Source organism: Acartia tonsa, chromosome 1 (genome assembly GCF_053477335.1).
Source record: "Acartia tonsa isolate MP-2025a chromosome 1, ASM5347733v1, whole genome shotgun sequence".
Classification (NCBI taxonomy): Eukaryota; Metazoa; Arthropoda; class Copepoda; order Calanoida; family Acartiidae; genus Acartia; species Acartia tonsa.
The window spans coordinates 36,960,946-36,984,975 of NC_137260.1; the positions used below are offsets into that span (position 1 = coordinate 36,960,946).

At 28.8% G+C, this 24,030-nt stretch overlaps 1 protein-coding gene across 1 annotated transcript in view; it reads left to right on the forward strand.

Annotated features, from left to right (window-relative positions):
• Positions 1-234: 234 nt before the first annotated feature.
• Positions 235-24,030, forward strand: part of LOC145318719 (plexin domain-containing protein 1-like) — a 68,121-nt gene continuing 44,325 nt past the window's right edge. Inside the window, exon 1 of the mRNA XM_080160193.1 lies at positions 235-900. Within this exon, the coding sequence (XP_080016319.1) occupies positions 708-900 (193 nt within the window). The 5' untranslated portion in view covers positions 235-707. The remainder of the gene's footprint in view (positions 901-24,030) is intronic.

Genomic DNA, 24,030 nt, shown 5'->3' on the forward strand with positions numbered 1-24,030 from the left:
TTTTTATGGGATCTTCCAGATGATGGTAAAAATCACTGAAAAATTCAAATAAAATAAAAGATACCTTTAAAATACTTGATGCAAAAAAATGGTTTCATAAAATTTAGTCTTGGAATGTATGAATGCCAAAAGAAAGGGAGAGAATGGTTTCAGGGGATGTTGAAAAGTGTAAGCAACAGCGTGTAGGAGGTTGGGAGAGGGGGAGTGGGTTGTGAGTGTAAGCAACAGCAATAACCGCAGGGTAGTTGAGGTACGCTCTCCCGTCCTAGCGCAGTTATTCGTCTGTGCTGTAAACTATTTACCATCCTACACATACACACACACACGCACACTCACATATACTAGGACACAGCTGTGTTGTTGTGTGTGTTCTAGTGCTCAGTGTTGTTGCTGTGGTCCACCACCGCAGTTGTCTGAACCCTCTCCTCTCCACCCACGCAAAGCACTGTTTTAAACCCTCTTCCTTTTTTCTTTCTTTCTTTTTTCCATCCATCCACACTCCCTTTTTATCTGTGTATAAACCTAGCTAGTGTATTTTCTCTCTAGGAGGTTTTATAATACTTTAAAACTATAAATCCTACCACAAAAAAAATCCTACTTTATCATATATGTAAATACAAAAAAGTGATCATATTCCTCAAAAAAATCCTACCAAAAAAATCCTCGAATTTTGTGAACATTTGTCGTGACACTGAACCAACTTTACAATGTTGTACTGGGCATTAGCTGCCAGTTGTCTGGTGGGAGTGTGCATAGGAGCTGGCATCCCCCTGTCCTCCGCCCCTAGTTCAACTATCCATCATGATAAGAAATATTACAACCTGTCCACCTTCCAAAATAACCAGGAGGGGTCCTTTGATAAATATTTCATTAATATGGATAATGCTGAACTCAGAAAAGGTAAATTTATATTCTTTTATTGTTTTTTGATGAATTTTAAAAATTGTGTAACATAGATTGCTTTAAAATTGAAAAAGTTATCTGAAAAATTGTCATTTAAGCGACTTATTGACGTTTCTTCTGGCAAATAATATTTGTATTTGTTGATAAATTTTAAAATTGTTTATTATGACTGTTTAGACCTCAATAAAATGTCTTTTTGACAGTGACTTAGTTGTACTTTTTACTCAAGATTAGTACAGAAAACAGTACTTAGTTGTACTATTTACTTAGGATTAGTACAGAAAATGTTTGTAAGGCTTATTAATGCTGTTTTAAATATGAACTTAATTTTTATGTTTTTTTAATGAGCAAAAAAATAAAAGATTCTGTGTTTTAATCATTTTACACATGGAATAAACTTTTTTTAAAGAAAAAGACACCCGTATTTTTTATGCCGAAAAAAACACTGGGGGTTAGGGGCGAAGTTGCTATGTGCAATTATTTGAATTCAAGTCTACAGTTGAAAAGTCTAATCTTAAAGTATTCTTGTTTTAAATTTGAAATGTGAATCACAATGTGGTAAATCTAAAGATACTAGAATGTAGAAAATCAAGTCTGAGGTTTCTAGTTTTAGATCTACTAAAAACGGCGATAAAATTTTAAAAATAAAGATTTATTTTTAGATTATCATATAACAGGACTAAGTGTATATATTAACGGTTAAATTTTCTGTAAGCATGAAAAAAATGTTTTTGTTGCTAGTTGAAATGAATTAAATAACAAAATCAAAATCAGATATAATCTATTAATTTTTAAAATCAAGCATAACAAAATCCATAACTTAAGCAGCTATAACAAAATAAGACTCTTTTTGGCAAAGGTTGCTAGTAAATCACTGGAAATTGCACTACCTTTACTACTTTAAACAATGCAATGTATGTTTTTTAATCTTAAAATCAATAATAAACTAAAGAAAATTCATATAACAATTGACTTGGTCAGCAGACAGATGGTTAGACATAGAGTTGCTTCGCTTCTTTGTTATATGACTACTTAACTAATAATAATTTTGTTAGCTTGTTTTTAAGCCAATATATGCTGTTATCTAAAATTAATTAAAGTAAAACTATAATTATTTTAGATTGATTATAATTGGGACAATTAAAGTGTTTATCTTTGTCTTTAACGATGTGGCATTTGAGGGGAATTCTGTAAATTTAAGCAGCTAATTTAATGTTGTAAACAATTTAAGCTTTTATAATTGAGATTCTTACTTTAATATGGTTATGAAAAGCATACTCTTCGATTCTATATGATTTCATTATTTTTATCTAATTTTCTTATATCTAAAACTCATAAAAAAAATAATAACACTTGACAAAGCTCTGTAAATCATTTTCTCGTATTCATTCGAATCCGGTGGATAGGAACCGGTTCTCATCCATACGAAAAAACTATGTCTAGCATCTTATTATATCCAGCTTTCTACGAATATAGAAATGTACAATCATAAGATTAAAACCAGTTTTTTTAGCCGGTGCCTTCGGCACCACGGGGCTAAAAAAACTAGTTTTAATCTTATATTTGTACTTTCTATATCCGCGGAAAGCCGTTTATAATACGATGCGAGAAATAACTATTAATGGATTTAATTAAATCTATTGGTATTATTGTTGTATGCTATGAAAGTCAAGATCTTGGATGGCAAAAAATAAACAGAAATAGAGCCATCGTTTAATGATTAGAGACCTTTCATATGATCTGTAATGTATTGATATAAATAAGACAGTATTAGGTGGATACTTAAGATAACACTAGTCGACCCAAATCCCACATAGTTTAACATACTCTGAACATGTCCAATTAAAATTATTTTCTTTGTTCATACAAGTTCAGCTAATTGTCAACTTTAAATGATGAATCAGTTATTTTAACTAGAAAAAATGTCAAAGCATTTTTGTATTCAACAGTTCTCTTTATCCTTTTCTCATCTTTAACCATGGAAAACAAGTAGATATTTTGAATAAATTTTAGTATTTAAAAACTTTTTTTTTAATTTCCGAATGCAAGTTTCAAAATAGCAACAAACAGAACACAAATACAAGTCAATTTTTTTTTGTTAAAAGTTTGATTATTACTTTTTTCTTTGGTTTTGGTAGGTTAGGTAAGAACTAGTTAATGAAAGGGACCCAACCTTGTATACAGATAGAAACTAGACGAAAATGTTATAAATAATTCAAAATTCTACCAAATTTCCATAGTGGTTCGCTGCCAATAGTTTTTATGGTTCACAGGTGACAAATTAAAACAAAGAGCATCAAATTTATTTATTTGAAGAGTAAAGGAAGTGGATTTTGTGAAATGGAGCGAGAGAAACATTAAAAATGCCTTTTTTTCAAATGACGCAACCAAATAGTAGCAGCTCAGTATTTTGTACAAATATCTCACCATTTTTTTTATGCTATAAGAATTGGCAATAAATGAATTTAATTAAATTATGCAGTTTCTAATTATTCAAACCTTGTATTTTAGAATGGCTAATTTGAAAGATGAAAAAAGAAAAACAAAACATTTATTATTTTAAAAGGATTGGTCATACCAAATGTATTTTTTTAAAACTAAAATGTTCTACTGTAAATATTTAGAGCAAATGAAAAATAAACTATTTAAAGAATCTCTTTTTTGACTGGCGGAAAAATAACGTACAAAAACTTTTAACAAAAAATAGCTGTCTATCTTGAATAGTAGCAGAGAAAATCCCACTTCACCCTTAACGTAGCTGATAGACGGACAGATGGACAGATGCAAATTCTAGAGCAGCATTGCTACAAATAATCACAATTTATAAAAGGTGTCCCTTTAACATTTAATACATGTACTGACAATAAGAAACCTTTTAATAAAAATACAAAAGATATTTAGATGTGTAGCATCTGTATAATCTATTTATCGACCATTTTGTTTGGTTTCAGGATTCTTTATTGACACATCACTCAGATTTTTTATCACATATCTTTTACTCAAATATAGTGGACATAGAAAGTCTTTTTTTCAATCTAATTTTCCCCCTTCAGTCAAATTATTCAAGTTTTCAATATTCAACTTAATTTTCTTTCATTTTGCCTTTCATCTTGATCTGTTTATGTTAGATCTGTTTTATGATATTTTCAATCTTGTTCATATTTCCTTATGAACGTATAAAATTCTTTAAATTGGTAAATATGTTTTGATATACTCATATTTGGTGAAGCTTATACTTGTTTATTTAGAACCAAGCCTAAATAACAGTTGGAATAACTTGTAAAATAATTTGCTAAAGGGTTTGGGGTACTTTTTAAAAACGTAAAATCATAACTTCTTTGTCAAATCTTTTTTTACAACCAATAAATAATTTTTTACTCAGAATAAAAGTATTATTTATTATAAAAATATTTCAAAAATAGCTGAGAATCATTCAAATATAAACAAGAACGTTTACGTTTATAAAATACGCAGAAATAATATGCTAGCATCAAATAAAATGTAATTAAATGGTAATTAAAAGACAAAATAAAACTTTGGATTTATAAATGTCTTCTTGTCTTAAAATATATGAAGTATATGTTTAATAAGATAGAGTAGGTAATTTCTTGTAACGGACAGACAGACGAACTCATTTTTATGGTTACTTCGCTAACCAAAAAAGCTTGTAGTTAAAAACATAAAAAGTATGACTTGTTATATTTTTAACCAATGATGACAACTCATTAATGTTAAACAATGAAATTTTAGCGGTATGTAAAAATCCCAAAACAGGCAATTGTTAATTTTTTAAAGTAACTTTTGTACACTTCTATATTTTTTTATGAGTTTAAAGAAAAGTAAATAAATATAGATTTTTATAATGTATTTCATTAATCAATTATAATGATAATATTATAATTTGAAGTTCTCTATAGCCCAGTGAAGCGAATTTGTAAAAATAAATAGTTAAAATAAGTTTAAGGTAAAATTTAAGTTAAAACACCCAAATAGTAACAATTCTAACTTACATAGAATCAGGGTATCGATTACTTAAATTTGAATTACAATTGTAAGCATGTATATCAAACTCAAGCCATAAATCAAAGTCATAAATCTATATCTTTGTTAGATGGCGGAATATTATATTACAATTAAATTTGCCTAAAAATATAATTTTCAACCAAATCAAGCAAGCATTATTTGAGCTTAGAATATCTTTAGTCATTTTAACCTGCTATTTCTAGACGCGTTGTTACCTCTATGGTACAAAATTGCAAGCTTAGTTTTAATGAGCAATGTATCAAATATCTTTGTTTTATGTACTGTTAACTTTGCTTTGCTATTATATCGACACTTTAGTCATAGTATCATAAATAGAAGAGCTATAGATCCAGTTAAGTTATTGCCTGATATAGAGAGCATTTATCTATCATTCTATTTTCATAATATCGATAATTTGTCAGTTATGTCACATAAATAAATTGCACGTCAACATGAAGCCTCCAAGTCCAACTAGAAGGTCGTGTTATAAATGTTTGCAAACACGGGCAGACACAACAAAAAAAGGGGTTATATGATCCTTTTTACTAAGATCAAATACGTGAGATCATATCATACCTGTCAGGAATATAGGATTATGACAATGTGACAATCTTTTATAATACAAAGTAGAACGATGTTTGTTTGTCTGTCTGTTTGTTTGTAGTGAAGGATCTCGTTAACCGCTGAACCGATCGGGTTCTCCTTTACAGGGTAGCTTCTCATAGGTCCCGGAAAGGGATGGGATGGGACACCCCTAACCCCCCAAAAAAATAAAAAATACCCCCCCCCAAAAAAAAAAAAATTTTAAATTTTAAAAAATCTAAAAAACGAAAAATTAGTTTGATAAAACCTCTTGGGGCAAAGCCCAAAGAGGCTAGGGGCGAAGCCGCTAGTTTATATAAAAGTAACATGATGTCTGTATATGTGTGTATGTGTCTGTCTCTCTGCACCGAAGGATAACCGATATCATTCTCTTTTACTATCTTGATTTTCATAGGTCCCCCTCCCACCTCAAGTACCATAGAGGCCTTTAGAAGCGTATATCTACTAGTAAATACATTATTAGGGTGAACCAAGCTTTTAGTTTATTGGGTTAAGATTTTCCTATAAACATGTATGATTATAGAAGCATTAATTGTTATCATTATTTTTTTTTGATCATTTGCATGATAACTATGCTGAAATGCTTGTAAGGCTTTCTTGAATTAAAATCATGTGCACTGTCTTACTTCATCTAGGAGTACAGAAATAGATAAATGGAATATGAATTAATTAATAAATTTACTATTTCTACAGGGAAAACCTAATTTCAATCTATTGATTCAATTTAATTAAATCTTATTTAGCTTTGATTGGGTTAATCAAAGTTTAGTAACCTAATTAGTTTAAGCGACAATAAAAGTCTAATGATATTTTTTAAATTAAACTTTTTGGTCTACTTAAAACATAAAAATTACAAAATTATGATTCTGAAAGTTGAAAATGCTTGGGAGTCATGGAGATCGTAGGAACCTATATTAACCTAGCTCTACCTCTATCCATGGATATTTTATGATAAATGCCCTTTAAGATAAAACAACCTAAGCTTTGATGTCTGAGATTATATTGGCAACAACTGTTAAAACATTTTTGAAAGGTTTTTTTTTAAAATGCGATTCTAACTAAGTATTTTTTAAGGAGATACTTTTAAAGATATTTAGAAATCATTTCATACTAAATCCACCATTTACGATTTTTTATATAACGCCTTCCCATTTATCAACCAATCTATGGTATATTTATTTTTGTTTAATTTGAATAAGATTAATAATTGTTGGTAATTAATAAATTAACTTTTTCTTTAGGTAAGTTACAAATCAACAGTTTATGAAAATCACTTCACGTTAGGTAAAGGTATGTAAAAGTAAATTTATTTGAATGCCAAAAATTGATTTCTTTACAAAACAGTTATAATATAAAAGTAGACAATAAAAAAAACATGGCAATAAAATTGCTGACCAGGCCTGTCTGCATCCAAATCACTGAAATAAATCAAATTTTGAGTTTTAATACAAAGTTTCGAAGCAGCACATTATGCCTAATAATGCCCAATGATATGCCAATATGCATTGTAATTGACCATTGGTAAAATGTCTACTGGTCTATATTGTTTATTTGTATTGTATGACGTCATTTTTTATTAAGCACTATTTGCTGCTTTAAAGGGAGTGTGAACGTAAAAATTTCTCATCTGATTATCAAATCTTAACATTTACTAAGCACATTTCACTACACTGATCAACCAAAAATGTCCTATTCACAAAAATATCCAGAAATAATGCCTTGATTTTATGGTATTTTGAGAGGGAAAAAGGAAAAAACAGGAAAAATCTGAACGTTTTTGTTTCTTATAATGTTTGTAGGGATATTTAACTTGTCATATATAGTTGAAATAATTTACTTACTGTTAAGGATTTATTTTATGCTATAAAATTGCCAATTCGTTTTTTTTATAACGTAGTAATTAGGTAATAAAGATCTATTTTAAATTCGTATTATTGACAAAAAAATACCTCACTGTCTACAAAGGGTTGAAAACACTTTCGGCAACTAGATATCAGGCTATCATCTCATAGGTTATATAAAATAATAATATCCTTTTTAATTGTGTTGGACAATAAATAACCCACTTTGGAGAATTAGCTTACACTTTTATCAGACTGTTAATAAAGAAATATTGCGTCTTTATTATTTACAAATTTGTAATTAAAGGTGGGCGAGAGATGGGCCATTTAAAGTTAATTGGATACTAATAAAAAACCTGTTTCTGGCTTTGTTATTGTATTTGGTTTTCAATAAAAAAAATATTGCTTATTTTATCAATTTCTAAGTAACTATACATTGGATTAAAGCAAGGATTACGTAAAAAGTCAGCTTAACTGTTAGGAAAAATCTAGAACTATGTGAAAAAGTTTAATTTTAGCAATAATGGGAGAAAAAAGCAATTTAATGCACATTTTATATAATACGGAAAATTTCTTCCTTTCCCCGTACCTTATAAAAATCGTCGGAAAAAGCCGTTTTTTAAGCAAACAAAAGCGCGTTTTGCTCTATCTGTGAGATATTATGAATGAGATAATGTTAAGATTTGATATTAAGATGAGAAAAATTTACGTTCACAGTCCCTTTAAAGTAAGGATTATAATGTAGGATAGAAAGATAATTACTCATTAACATCTTTATTTCCTCTTAATGACTTTTCATCTCCGCATTTTCGTTTTTTTTTGGCTCTTTTCAGAGTAAACTGAGACTACGTCCCTTTTTTTAAATCAAAGCTTTTCTCTAATTATGTTCTGTCCGTTCGTCCGCAACGAATAGCTCATGTAGTAAATTTAGGCATGTCAGGCATTTGCCCTATCGATCCAAAACTTTGCATTTACAACATTTTGATTTTTGGCTTTTTGGACAATAACTTTTTATGTCATATAATTATCTTATTCAACTGATTTTTGGAATACTAGTTCCTAAGACAACAAAGTACAATGTTATAAGCAAAGCATACCTACAATCATGTCCTCAAATCATATACAAACATTTTATTCTGCTTATTCAGTTCCAACACTCTGCAAGTATTAATATTCGTTAGTCCTACCGTTTCAGATCTTCACTTTTATAAAAGTCATCCCTTTTTACTACATTTTATTAGAAAATAAAAATTATTTCAGCCATTCTTATTTACCGCATTATCTAAAGTTGGATAAACCCTTATTTGTCATATATTCAATAATATATTGTTATCTTAGTTATACAGCCAATAATTACACCTCCATAAATGTAAATAAAATGCCGAAAAAAGTATTTTTGCATAAAAATTCCATAATTTTATGAGAATATAATAAAAAGCCATGTCTTCGAGTGTGTGTGTGTGTGTGTGTGTGTGTGATACCATCACCGTTAGCAACGCAAGTTGTTAACACAGCGTTTACATTTTCAAAATAAACAAGGATGACAAAAAATATTAAGAGCTAAGCAAATAACTTTTGTTGCTGCAGTACTTGAAATTTAAAACACCGCTATATGATATTATCCATACCCCATGGTAACAATTCTAGCCAAGAAAGAAAGGAATCTTTTGGTATTTGTTTTGAGTTTGAATAGGTTATTTATTTATAAAAAAAAATCTAAAAATAGACAAATTGATGTATTTTACAAGTTTTACAATTATAACAAAATCAAAAAAAAAATTAGAGCAGCTTCGCTACAATAAAATAGAACGGAGGAGAGATTCTGTGAAATATTGGCTTTTGTTTCTTCATTTCACACTCGGAAAATGTAAACTTGCATAATTACCAATGTCTGTACAATAGTTAATTGTACTTTTCAATAATAACCTAAAATTTCCATAGAAAAATTGTTAGGTTCAATATTAAGCTTTAATGAAAAATCTAACAAGAGAATGAGGCTGCAGCTGAGGGTTTGGCTGGCTGCGGCTGAGGCTGACGCATGGTTGAACTGAAATTTGGTTGCTATAGCTGTTTGGTAAAAAAATGCCGCGCGGCTAATGTGTGACCCTGCTTTAAGCTTCGCGGCTGAAGATGGCTGTGGCTGCTGAGCCCTGAATCTGTAAAACCGTTTGATAGCTTTCAAGTTTTGACATAAGTTTTGACAATTCTTTAAAGGTACATTGATTAAGTTGTACAAATCTAATAAATTATTATTTGTGCTCCAAAAAGATTTAACTTAAGTAATAAGTGCATTCCAATACTTAGTTACTTCATATTATATCACAATCTAGAATTGAAGAAATATATTTCTGTTTCAACTATTTTGTGATTTCAACAGAACAGAAGGACGTTAAAATATGGCTCTTTTTTATTTTTTTTTATATTATATTTAAAATTTTTGAAATCTGGGTTTGCTGTACAAAGTTTAATTTAAAAATTTTTTTAAAGGCATTATAACCTAAAAATTTAATCAAAATTTTGAATTTATCTTAGCGAATGAAAAATGGTTTGTAATATACCTTAATACTTAAAACAACTAATCATGCTTCTCTTTCGAGCAGGACACACAACCAAGTAAAAAAAAAAAAAAAAAAAATCAGTAAAAACTGGTATAAATCTATGAGTATGACTAATTAATTGTTAAAAATCTAATGATAAAATTTTGGTGGTTATATTTGTCTATGTGTTGTTTACTACTGTCAGATAATTATATATGTTGTTGTATGAACCAACCGCTACAACAACAAACAGATAATTTCACTCATAAAAACAAAAAGAACACATCAAACAAAATAAATTTTTTCGATAGTTAGAATTTTTAAAAAAAATATAGGCATTTGTATATACATCAAAATTAGAATTCATATCAAAATGGTATTATTTATAAGAGAAATTCTTTTTTTACATACTGCTAAAGAGGATAATCTAAAAATTTAATATGGCTTTTAAAGGACCACCTGTACTTTATACATAACTCTTTTTTATTGTCTAAGAACAACTATTACAAAGTGGACTTATAGGATAGCTTTGCTATAAATTATAGAGATATGATATAGAATCAATTTTATACTTTAGGTTCCTATAAAATTATTTTTCGAACATAATTCTCTGTTTATTAAGCACTAACTGTAAACAATATGTACACAACATCAAATAATCTTTCAGTGCGCTAAAATCATCATTATAACTTACAGAAAGATATGGATAGCACAATGGAAAATGATTAATTTTCAGTGCATTAATATCATCATGATAACTTTGGGGAGCAATTATGATAATTCGTATGAGGAAGAACTATTTTAATCTCTCTCTTCAATGGGCTTAAATATTAGATTATTAGGATTAATTGAACATTAACATACTGCAATCATAAGGAAGATAATATATACTTTTTAAAACAATCAAAAAGTTGGCGAAAAATAGTTTTCTTCAGATGATCTATCCTTAAGCCCTGATTATCATTACTTGGCATACAAAATCAGCAAAGAAAAATCATTAAATGCAAGGATACAGTGATACATTACAGAGATTTTGATTTGTGGGAAGATCCTAATATTCCAGACAGGAGAAGCTTTTCATCCCCTCTCATGATTGAACCCCCCAGAACATTAAATTCAAAAAGCCTTTTGATCTAAAAATCTACTTATGTAAATCAAGTTAGGTAATAATAATAATAATAATAATAATAATAATGTTTGTTTATTTGGTGCTGCCAGGTACCCCCTAGCTTAGGAGATAGCACATACAATACTCTAAATTGCTGCTATCTATCGACAATTTAGAGTTTACATTATGATGTTTAGTCTCATACAAAATAAAATAATATATACTAAGAGATTAATTATTAACTAAATATAAATTGGTGGAAAAGAAGTAAAATTTTCAGGATATGCACCAGGAGCTACAGGAGTACTATCTTGACCAAAATGGGGATAGTGTATTTGATTCCTGAAGCCCCTTTTTAAAGGAGACGAAAAGAAAAAAAAAGAATATAAAACAAATTAAATGTGAAAGGGAAAATTGAAACTTTAATTTAGTTAAATTGAGTTGTGAGGATGGTAAAAAAAGTAAAAAAAAAACACAAATAAACATTTATATTATGTTAGAGAAATCAGTAAATAATAAGAAAAATGAAAAAAAAAATATATGAAGGAATTTAGAGAAAAATAAAACAAAATTAATATGAAAGTAAAGAGAATAAAAAGGAAAAATAATAAGATATATCATTGTTGTATATAATTTTAATACCATATTTCAAGTTTTTAAATATCATTGAAGATTAATAAGTAAAGTTTTTATAAAAAGAAAGGAGAAAGAAAAAAAAACATAAAATTAGTTCACCTATAACATAGATTGTAATAGGTATATAAGCTTCAAACATAACATGCTTTATTGCAAAGGATTTTGGATTTTAGAATAGCAAATAGCTAAAAGTTAAAATATATTTTATATTAAAAATATTGAAAGTTGCATAGCTAAATATTGTTCAATATAAAGTACTAAATAAAACCGCGTAGTGTTCTTTTTGATATGAATAGAAGCTGATCTGGCATTGTTTGCATTGAAAGAAATCATACTGAGCTTTATTTTAAAACTCTTTCAATTGTATTAAACAGTTAGGGAGTTGAATCCATTTTTATAGAAGCAGAAATATAATCTATGATTATGGTTTGGACCCTCTAAAACTGTAATCTACCTTTCCACTTTCCCCTCTCTTGGTGAAGATATCTTCAACGCCGATACGATTTTTGAAATGTAAGATTCTACTTTCCCCTCTCTTGGTGAAGATATCTTCAACGCCGATACGATTTTTGAAATGTAAGATTCCACTTTCCCCTCTCTTGGTGAAGATATCTTCAACGCCGATACGAGTTTTGAAATTTAAGATTCCACTTTTGCCTCTCTTGGTGAAGATATCTTCAACAAGAGAGACAAAAGTGGAATCTTATATTTCAAAAATCGTATCGGCGTTGAAGATATCTTCACCAAGAGAGGGGAAAGTGGAAGGGTAGATTACAGTTTTAGAGGGTTCAAACCATAATCATAGATTATATTTCTGCTTCTATAAAAATGGATTCAACTCCCTAACTGTTAAATATATCTTTCAGTTGCCATTGTCTACGTGTACTTTGGTTAAAGATTTATATATCTTATAACTAGAAAATTTCTACAATTTTTAAGTCGCAATAAAACAAAATAAATGAATGTTTTAATCCACCATAAACTTCAATTCTAAGTGCATCTTTTTCTTATCTTGCTGTTATGGCCATATTTGTTCTTGTCTAAGATTTATTTATACTTTGAAGCTAAAGCTTTTGTATAATGCTACGCTTGTTATATCACGTCCATTGCGAATTAAGTATTAATTTCCTGTATTACTTGTAAATCAAGAACACAGGGATGGGACAGTGGAAGATAAATTAATCTTCTTCTCATTTGAACATGAAGTTCTGTATTTGGTGCCCAATATTTATTGGGAATAAAAAAGAGTTGTAGCTTAATATATAAAAATGGCTAAATTTCCCCCCTTCCCCCCCTGGATAAAATCAAGTACAAAGTCTATAACGGATATTTTAGCAAACGTTATATGTCCATATAGAGCGCAGTATAAAATAACTACACAATTAATGTTTTTAAATGTATTTTACCAGTATAGGAAGGACGTATAGACATGTGATAGTCTTAGAGTAGCTGCGCTACTAATTATGTAAATAAATTGAATGCTCAAATACTAAAGAAAATATGTCTGCCATTGACCTATTCTTGCTTATATTGACAACTTACAAGGGTTTGATGACCTCCACTTTAATAGCCAATAACCATGACAGATGAATAACGTTATTTATTAGAGTCAGGCCTATAATATCTTGATTTCCACAGGGATAGTTATTCTAATTCTATATTAATTTTTACTATAATCTTCTATGTAAATATGGCATGTCCGTATGTCTGTCAGTGCATCCTTCCGTCTTTAACTAGCATGTTAACATGAGTTAGGGTTAGGATAGACGACTCAATTTCGTACGTCCATTCGTCCATGTTTACAATAAAATTCAGCTGCCGTGAGAGGTAGAAGTCTAAATTTATGTTTATGATTTACCATGTTCCATGTTGTATTCTATTTTATTTTAAAATAAAAGTTGATATTAATCCATAATCATGGTTAAAAATGATTTAAATGACCGAATAAATGTAACTGTTCTTCCTGCCTACATAAGGTACTCTTATTACATTAGAATAATATATATTTAGTGTTAAGCATATATTAATCTTCAATTTCTGTCATATTTCTAACACATTGTTCATATAATTACGAATTCCATAGAGTAAACCCAATACAAGTCAAGTAAAACGTAGCATATAATATATTTTATGTAATATTATGTAACAGAATATAACTCATTATGAAATTCCTTTTTTTAGTAAATGATAGCAGGGATCTAAGATAAATTGATATACATACCCAATGATGATACACAAAATCATCCCTTGTCTAGATTACAATTAGTGGTTGAAACGATTAGACACTCTACTTAATGTACCATCCAGTCAAAATTCAATAAAGTTTGTTTAGCCAACGATTAGAGTAATAAACAGTCCAATGCCTTCTTCCTACTTGAATTGATACACTATTAAAACCATGCCCATAAATAATAGGCATATTTTTAATGGCATGTGCTCCATAAAAGTAAAGAGAAAGAATAATTATGACCAATTTATAAAATCATTAACTGTATAATGAATAAAGCTGTTAGAATTTCATTAAATTTTGCCATATTTAGATATATACTTAAATTAATGGGTGTAAATTTAATTCCGTAGATTAGCACATATACATACTTTTTCATTTTCGTAAAAAGTAAAACTAAATTAGAGGGGATGTTGAATTATGAAAGTGATGTAAAATAGAAGGGTTGGCAGTTTTTGCCTTTGTAATTATTTATGCGGATTTATAATTATATTATAGGATATATTTGCGAAAGGGATAGCACACCAAATCGATACTTTAGGCACTTTATCCATCTTTATTTAGATTTATGTATGTCTTGAATTTCTACAATCTAAAAATCAAATTTGCAATTACATTATACTTATGGATTTATATTTAAAGCGATGATTCCTTGGATAATTATGCATAATGTTATAATAAATATAATAAAATCTCAACAATTATATATGCAACAAAATATAAGTAAATCTATGAATGAATTGTCTTGGATTTTATGCTGCTAAACATCACATAAACAAACAATTTCTGTAGATTCGCCTTAATAGTTCTTATCATCCTTATTTATTTTTCAACGGTATAATAAATGAATATTGGATAAAATAAAATAAAAATTATTGCATTTCATAACACGAGAGAGTTAAATGATGATTCCTTTTATAGATACAAGAATCTAAATTATGTTATAATTTAGAACTTTAAGTCAAAATACTAGACAAAATAGTGGCTTACAAAGGGAACTCCCTACTTATAAAGATCTATGAATCTATTGAATGTATAACAATAAAATCAAAGTAATCTCTAACCAGAGAAAAAGGAATATATAAACTGCCTGATAAAATCATTGATCATCTTTTTAAACATTTACTTTTTATAACTTTTGTTAGCTTTGTAATTTTCTTGTATGCTATTAAGATAGTTATCTTTTTCTGAATTTTTATTAACAATATGAATACTATACTTATTTTTAACTATTTTGTAACTGATTTATAAACGCTTTTGTTGTTTTTTCTCTAGTTAAAAGCGTTTCCCATTTTAAAAAATCAAATCTCTCATTAAATTATTTTTTTAAAAATATCATCATATTTTCTTGATGGTATTTATTAGGAAACGAAAATTACTTTCAGTGTATTTTGTCTGTTCTTTTATACCTGCCTATAACTTAAACTAGTATGAAGTAAACTGATTCATCTATTTATGGAACAATTAGCTCTGCATTTCAACTGTTAATATTCATTTGCTTTAAATTATATAATTTTAGTGTTAAACTGTTAAATCAATTAAAATGATTCAGCCTTTGAAATAAATTTACATTGACAACTTGTAAGTTCATATAGCAATCACTATTAAAAGTAATTCGTTATTTATATTGTTGGCATTCTGTTTTGAATTTTAGATTTAGAACAATCTAACATTGTATATGCTACATAAATCTAAGCTGGCCTAATAATTTGTGTTTTCTGACAGATAATTAGATTTAAAATAAGGAACAATACTAGTATAAAACACCTACTGCTATGCCATCAGGATCCATGGACAAATTTTAGTAAAATAGCCTTTAACCCTGCATAGACTAAGATTTATTGATAATATAGCCTAAAACCATTCCCGGGCCTATATGAAGCTTCCTTTAAGCTCATCGTGGCGGTTAAAAATTAGAAGTATTTATCACATATGATATTGGGATGAAGATTAAATTATTGGATCCTATATAAATGTGACTCAAATGGTAGAATTTAACTCATAGTTGTTAATTCTTATCATCCTTCCCATGACCATAAATGTTCCCCGTTGAGCCACAGGAGTTTCATTAGTTTATGATGAAGACCCCCCTTTAACAAATTTGCATAGTCACATTGTACCAGGAATAAAGGATTAGGTTAACAGAAAATTAATTTATTGCCTTAAAGAACTGTGGTTAAAAATTTGATACAATGTAGAGTTTGATATTAAGTAATATTATTAACTTTTAAAAATGTAAATATGTAAAATGTTGCTTTCACTTTCCTGGCACTTATTATCCAGACAGCATTTAAACCCGTAACCATGCAGGCTTTTTTACATAGAAGCTTTCCTGGGATTTAAAAATATCTTATGGGATATTTCTTATGCATAGGTATATGAAAAAGATAAATGAGTGTTTGGATTATATAAAAATATTTTTTAAAATGTTTGCTAATATCCGTGATAATGTACTCTTTTTATCATACCACTCCCATACGTTCAGCCAATATATACAATATACAGATAGATAATCTATAATTAATGTGTCTGTAAGATTATTACTTTCATGGTGCAGCTACTATATAACTCAATTTGTTTTTAGGTAAGCCAGTTCAAAGCTCGAGTTTGAAGATGAATAGAAGAGGTTAATAAAGTTCAGTGTTTTCGCTTTGCAACTGTGAATTTTTATTGAATATTATTGATTAATTTCATCGTATTATATATGTACATATAACGATATTTTCAGTATAGCTCAGAACCGGTTCTAATCAAGCAGATTTTAATCGGTTTGGAAGCCATACTGAAAATCGACTTTTCCAATTTTATGATAAATCTTTTGTATACCTAAATTTAATCATTATTCGAAATTTTAATTTAGATTATGGACATTGATTAGGAATGTTATAATCCTTGTTTGAATGAGAATACATAATCTTATATAATAAGTGTATAGGTCAACCACTTGGTTTTAAATTAGATTAGGTGGATAATCAGTGGGTAGCCACAATACAGTTCTTATAGCTTTTAAATATCATATGAAAGACAAAAAAAAAATTTATATGTAAACGTAGCTGCTCTTTAAATAGGGTATGTTCATAGGTGCGCTAGTCTTTCTTTCCATTATTGCCTTAGTAAACCCACGGCTTTTGCCAAATTGCTACACCGCGTCTTACTAGAGACGTTAAAAATGGTAGCGCAGCTTTTATAAACTATAATATTTCCCATATTTTAAAAAATAATGGCCAGTTCACAAACAACTTTTAGAGGTCTACCGATTTATTCTGTAGGTCAACCTAAATAGGTCAAGTACAACTAACAAATGCCTTTATTAAATCGGCCAACCTAAAGCTTCTTTAGGTCGACCTAAAATTTCCAGAGGTGAACTTGGCTTTAATTTAGTTTGTATCTTATTAACTTTGAAAGAACGTGTGATTTTTTAAAAATAGCTAGTCGGCGTTTTTAATAAGTAGAAGATGTAAAATGATCCATAGAATTTAAATATGCAATCGGTTTTTTTGTAGACCTCTTTTTGAAGTAATTTAGGTTTTTTTTAAATATTAAGTTGGTTTTAAGGTACTAAAACGCAACAAAGAAAGAAGAAAATTGCCATTTTGAACAAAAATAGTAAGATCTCTAATTTGACACCTTACTTTTTAAAATTCTATTGAGTAATTATTTAAAAAATCTATTTTGTTGAAGCCCGATGGATCAAAACTTTGAACTTTGTTTGCTCGTCACGAATGTGTTAAAACAAAATCAAAAAAGTTAGGACACATTCTTTAAGGTTTTCTAATAAACGTACTTTTCAAAGCAAAAAAGTCTATGTTTATATAGGAAAAGATTAATTTATTCACCATTGCCATATTCCACAATGACATATTTTAAACATTTGATAATTTTTTATTGAAATGATTTTTCAGAATACATGTTGTAAATTAAAGTAAATAATGTTACTATCATTTTTTATTTGTGTATCTCTTTATTGGTTCGTTGAAATCACCGTTATATTTACATTTGATATTAACATATAGACTATAGAACTCAGAAATACATGGATTGGTAAATTGGTAATAAATCATAGGATGTACTAGATATATAATCAGGCACTGCACTGGTTTTGTATATTAAAATTATAGGTGAAAAAGTGTAACTTTACAAAGTGTCTAAAAAATCAGCCATGTGAGGTCATAGAAATGAGGGAGATAAGAGGAGGAGAAGGAGAAGGAAAACCCTGGATGGATAATCCCTCATTTCTATGACGTACCATGGCTGATTCTTTAAGACATTTTGTAGAGTTACTGAAAAAGTTTGTACAACCCAATAAAAATTTGAAGTCATTACGCCAACGAATGCAAGATCATGTTTCTAAAACTTTAAGGTCAAGAATAATATACAGTCTAATGTCCCCTCCCTTACTGGTGGTAATATTGTACATTGAATAGTTATAAATACTCTGTAAATTAGATTTAATTCTATATTTATTATTTAGAGATATTTTAATAAAATATGCATGTATGGAATTAACTAATTTAAAAATTGTATGTTTGTAAATGTCAGAAAAAATATACAACTTGTATATTATATATTCAATTTGGAGTTATACAGCAGCAATTTTATGGGTTATCAATCATAATTCTGCTTAAATAATTTTCTTCTTCAATTTAAGTGAAGTTGTAGTTTTGGAATACAAATAAAACTGGAACCTTAAAAGCTTGAAAACTTTAGTACCAAATTTACATTTGTTTGTGTAATCTTTTCAACCAATAATAATAATCTACAAAAGGTATTAGTATGGTAAATTTTTATTGCCAATGCTCATTAATTTATCCCCATTTGATTTTTCCTTGATTCCATTAAAAAGTATTAAAAGCTCAAAATCAGAGAAAGAAAGCAAAGTTTTGAGATCCCACCTTCCCTAAAAAGCAAAGGGCATTTTTTTTACTAAATTTAGTCTATTAGAAATAAAAGGAAATACATTATAATGTTTGAAAATGTTTATGTGTTTAGTGCAGCTAATTTGCATAAAATAAAGCCTTTAATGCATTCTAACATTTGGGAAACTTATCTACAAATAAAAGTAAATTTGTCAGTGCTTTTATATTTTTTAAAGTCTTTTAACCCTCGTAATATTTTGTATGTAATTACACATTACCTTAAAATTTGTAGTTCAGTCATTTTAATGTAATAATTGAGTTTACTTTTTATGGATGTTGTCATCCTTGTAAGGAACTAAAATTTATTTGCCAATGTACATCATATACACATGTACATAAACTCATTCTGGTGTTAATTACTTCAAGACATGATACATTCATGCATGCTAAACTATTATACAGGGTGCCCACGGATACATTCATGCATGCTAAAATATTATACAGGCTGCCCACGGATACATTCATGCATGCTAAACTATTATACAGGGTGCCCACGGATACATTTATACATGCTAAACTATTATACATGGTGCCCACGGATACATTTATGCATGATAAACTACTTTACAGGGTGCCCACGGATACATTCATACATGCTAAACTATCATACAGGGTGTCTAGATATCTATTGGACTAAACTTTCTAACTAATACTACAATCTATATTATTAAGTTTTGGATCTTGGACTATAAAATGACTTACAATCAATATGATGGTGAATAAAATAACCCCTTCTGTACATTTAAATAACTGTTTGAAATAATTTTGACACTAGAAGTTTGAACCAACTTATTAAGCTTGTAGCAAAAGTTGGGTATGAGTCTATGAGTGGGTGTAATTGTAAAACTTTGGTTACCATAATAATTTACATTCTAATATCCCCTACATCCCTGCTTTAAATTGTTTGGCCGAATTATTTTGAGAAGCAATAGAATTTGAATTAATATTCCTCATGCAACTTTTCTTCCAATAGTTTCAATCTATTCAAGATCTAAATTTTTAAATTTTCAATATAAAGAAGGTTTATTTCTCGTCCATTTTCCTAACCCTTAATCCCTAGTTATACCGGAAACAACTAACTCTAAACATACCCAACACATAAACATATAAACGCATGTATAAATATAAACTATTTACGCTTCTCCATCCCAGTTGGGAGCGCGAAGCTTACTATATCATATTATAAAAGATGATTTTCAGTTTTAAAAGAAAAAATGTAATCACATTTTGATGAAATAAGGATAGATATGATTCCTAAGGCAAATATTCAATTTCTTAAAGTAGGAATTGCATATTCTACTTTTTCAAAAGTTTAATTTATGTCATGTATGTTTAAAATTTTACCTTTTTCACTAACTAATAAAGGAAATAAACATGTTTATACATAAAAATACTAAGTTTTGTGCTCCCAACTTTCTTTCTATTCCCACCTTCCTTTCTTCCTCTATGTTTCAAGTCTAAATTTGATGACGGTTATCCAGTTTACCAGGAATGTACTCAAGTTTAAAGAGCATAAGTGCAAAAACCACTATAATACAATTTATAAAAGTGTAATAAATATTTTGTTTTAAGAATCGATTTGTGTTGTACATTTTAGTAAATAAACTTCAATAAAATTTTTGGTAAAACTCGTGAAAAAATACCTACATTATATGTACTTAGACAGAATCAGACCCTGAATTAGCCCCCCATCCAAAAGCCTCAAAAGTGTTTTAAAAATGTTCACGAAGCAATATTGTATTAAAGTTTGTCACGTACTAATCCTAAATAATCGTTTAAGCATATTAAAACATTTAATAATATTAAAAAGTCAAAAAGATTTACAAATCAAATTAAAATCTCTTACTTAAACTTTTAATGAACATAAGGTTTGTTGATAGTGAGGTAAATCACCATATAAAGATAATATGATGTCTATCTTAATTATCAGCCAAGAAAATTAAGTTTTGTCCCAATTACGACGTCGTTAATTAATAGTAAGAACAGTTTATTAAGCAATTACTAAGAAACACTTAAAATTATCATTATCTTCATAAATTAAATTCATAGTCATTGAAAGTTAATTTGAGATTTAAAAAGATGGATGCAATACCTTCCGTTATTTCTTAAAGTTGTGTAGTTGAAAGTGTTTCTCCTGTCTGAAAATTAATTAATATTTCTTATATTCTTAACTTTAGTTGCAGTTTGAAATCTTCACATTTTATGCTTCGTTATAATATAAGATTAATTGATTTATCTCATCTCATTTTAAGACAGAAAATCTTAAAACCGCTTTTAAAAGAGAATAGATTTTATGCAAAATTATAAAAAAAATATTATCCTATTTTTTTAAGTAAGGAAAATTATTTTCAACAGTCTAACTTTCTTAAACGGCCCATTCAATTAGGAAGGCCTATTATATATTGGGTCCCCATTGTTTCAAACAGTTTTCAATTATCACACAAAACGAATTATTAAAAAGATTTATTCTGTGAGTAATTGAAAATTTCATTAATTTATATCTAATCTAAAAACAATATCTATCATTTATTGTTGAAAATTTATATGTAAACTACAGTTATTAACAGTATATGAACAAGGGGGGGGGGGGGCAATACAGGGACAAAGGAATATAAATTAATCTTCCTCCAAATTGTTGTGACTTTTGGCCTTTGATTGATATTAGGGGAAGAAATGTTTATGTTTCAACATCCTTATGAACACTTTTTCATCTAACTTTTTGGCTAGTCGGGCAGTTTCCCTTATTTTGTATCTGGACCACAAACAACCCTATAAAGCAAAAAAATGCATGTAAGGTTAAGTAAAAGTTCCTGCAGGGTGGATAGGTGGTCAAAAAATACATCATAACCTAAAGTAAGCAACAAAATAGATTTTTTCTCTACAAAAGTTTGTTAAATATGTTCATTGCATATCATTATCTTATAATGTTGTATTTTAGGTATGTTGGTTTACAATGATTTGTAGTGAACAAGAACATAAGAATAAATAGCAATTTTCTTTGTAAAAAATCTAAATGTATTAAAACATTGTGGAAGCATTTTTTAGGGTTGGGCCGGATATCCGGTGTGGCCGGATATCCGGCCGGATATCCGGCCATTTTCAATATCCGGCCGGATACCGGATATTGAAACTATCCGGCCGGATATCCGGCTCTATAATTTTTTATACTTTACACCAAAAATCTCTGTTTTTTAAAATCTTAAATGGCTATAATTTTCTTATTATTGAAGCTAGAAGAACTTTTTTCTGAATAAGTTTAACTTTATGTAAATTTATATAAGATTTCTGAAAAAAAAAATTTTTTTACTACTTTAATATCTAGTAATTTGGCCGGTTATCCGGCCGGATATCCGGTAATTTGGCCGGATAACCGGATATTTGCCGGATATCCGGCGTTGGACGGATATCCGGCAGGTTACCGGATATCCGGCATTTTAAATCAGCCGGATATCCGGTATCCGGTATCCGGTCAAAAAAGTATCCGGCCCAACCCTAGCATTTTTATATAAAAGTTTATGTGCCTGATGCTAAAAAAAAAAATTATTTTTAACAGTGTAGATTTAAAGAAATACGTAACAATTTAACTCCTAGGCTCGGCTAATAGTATTTTTATAAAATTCAGCACATAAACTTTTATATAAAAATGCTAGGGTTGGGCCGGATACTTTTTTGGCCGGATACCGGATACCGGATATCCGGCCGGTTACCGGATATCCGGCATTTTAAATCAGCCGGATATCCGGTATCCGGTATCCGGCCAAAAAAGTATCCGGCCCAACCCTAGCATTTTTATATAAAAGTTTATGTGCTGAATTTTATAAAAATACTATTAGCCGAGCCTAGGAGTTAAATTGTTACGTATTTCTTTAAATCTACACTGTTAAAAATAATTTTTTTTTTTAGCATCAGGTAATACTATATATTCTTCACATTAATGTATAGTATCAATCCGTATGTACTAGGAAAAAAACCTCATTACGATACAAGGAAGTTTTCAATGCCGTATAAAGTATTAGGTAATGTTCTGTGAAGTAACATGTAGTACAAAATAATGTATTTGTCTGTAGAGTATTATCCAATACGCTCTTGGGAATAAAATTCAGTATGGTAGAAGTAATTTTTCATTACCCTCCTTAGCAATTGTTGTTACCCTCTATCATAATTTTTGATACTCTGGAGAGTATGAAACTGTTTTACTTTGGATGAAAGATCAGTTTATAATATATGATTATTATATGTACATATACATTTTGTTATATCAACAAACATACCAAGCAGAGCCATAAAACATTAATTTAAATGTAAATTTAGTAAAAAAATTACTTTAAAGAACATTATCCTTAAAAATAAAAACTATGGTCAGTCATAATTACAAAAAACAAAATTATAAATGTGAGCATAAATAGAAACATTTCATCTTTGTCTAAAACGACCAAGCAGAAACACTTCCATGAGAGGTGTGCACGAATGGTGTCTGTTTCAATTATTCTTTACAATACAGATTCGTACCCTAGAACATATGAATAGTTACTATTGTAATAAACCATTCTCTTGCGTATTGTCTGATACGCTACAGCGTATGAAATAGTACTAAATCAAGAAACATTTCTACAGCGTATTTTCCGATACCCTACAACGTATAAAGTATTACTATTTTTATAAACTTTTCTACAGAGTATTCTTTAGTACCCTAGAGCGTATCAATCGATACTAAAAAAATGTATGGGTTCTGTATAGTAATAATTATTGTGTTATATAGTATTACATAGTGTTATATATTAATTATATAGTTGTAGGGTACTTGCGGGTCCAATACTCTCCAGAGTATCAATTGATACTAAATAAAAAAATTATTTTTAACAGTGTATGTATACTAATATCTAGGGAAATCTCAAACTCCTAGGAAAACTCTGGGAAAGTATTTAAGGATTTGTTAAGTTTTCTTCCAATATCTTTTATGGGGTTTTTGGTTTATTAATTTTAATCATTGGTTTCATGAAGGTTATTAGAACATAGTAAAGCTAAACAAACTAAATTTTATTTTGCATGAAAAGCCATGCAAAAATGCAACCTATAAAATAAAGGAGGATTAGATTAAAAATACGATATACATTTTTTCTCTACTTTTATGTTTGGTATCACAGCCGCTCAAAATTAGGGTTCGTCACTTTCTCCGCCTTTAAGAAAAAGTAAATTACAGAAAAAGAATAAATATTTGTTTGTTGATTCTTATTGA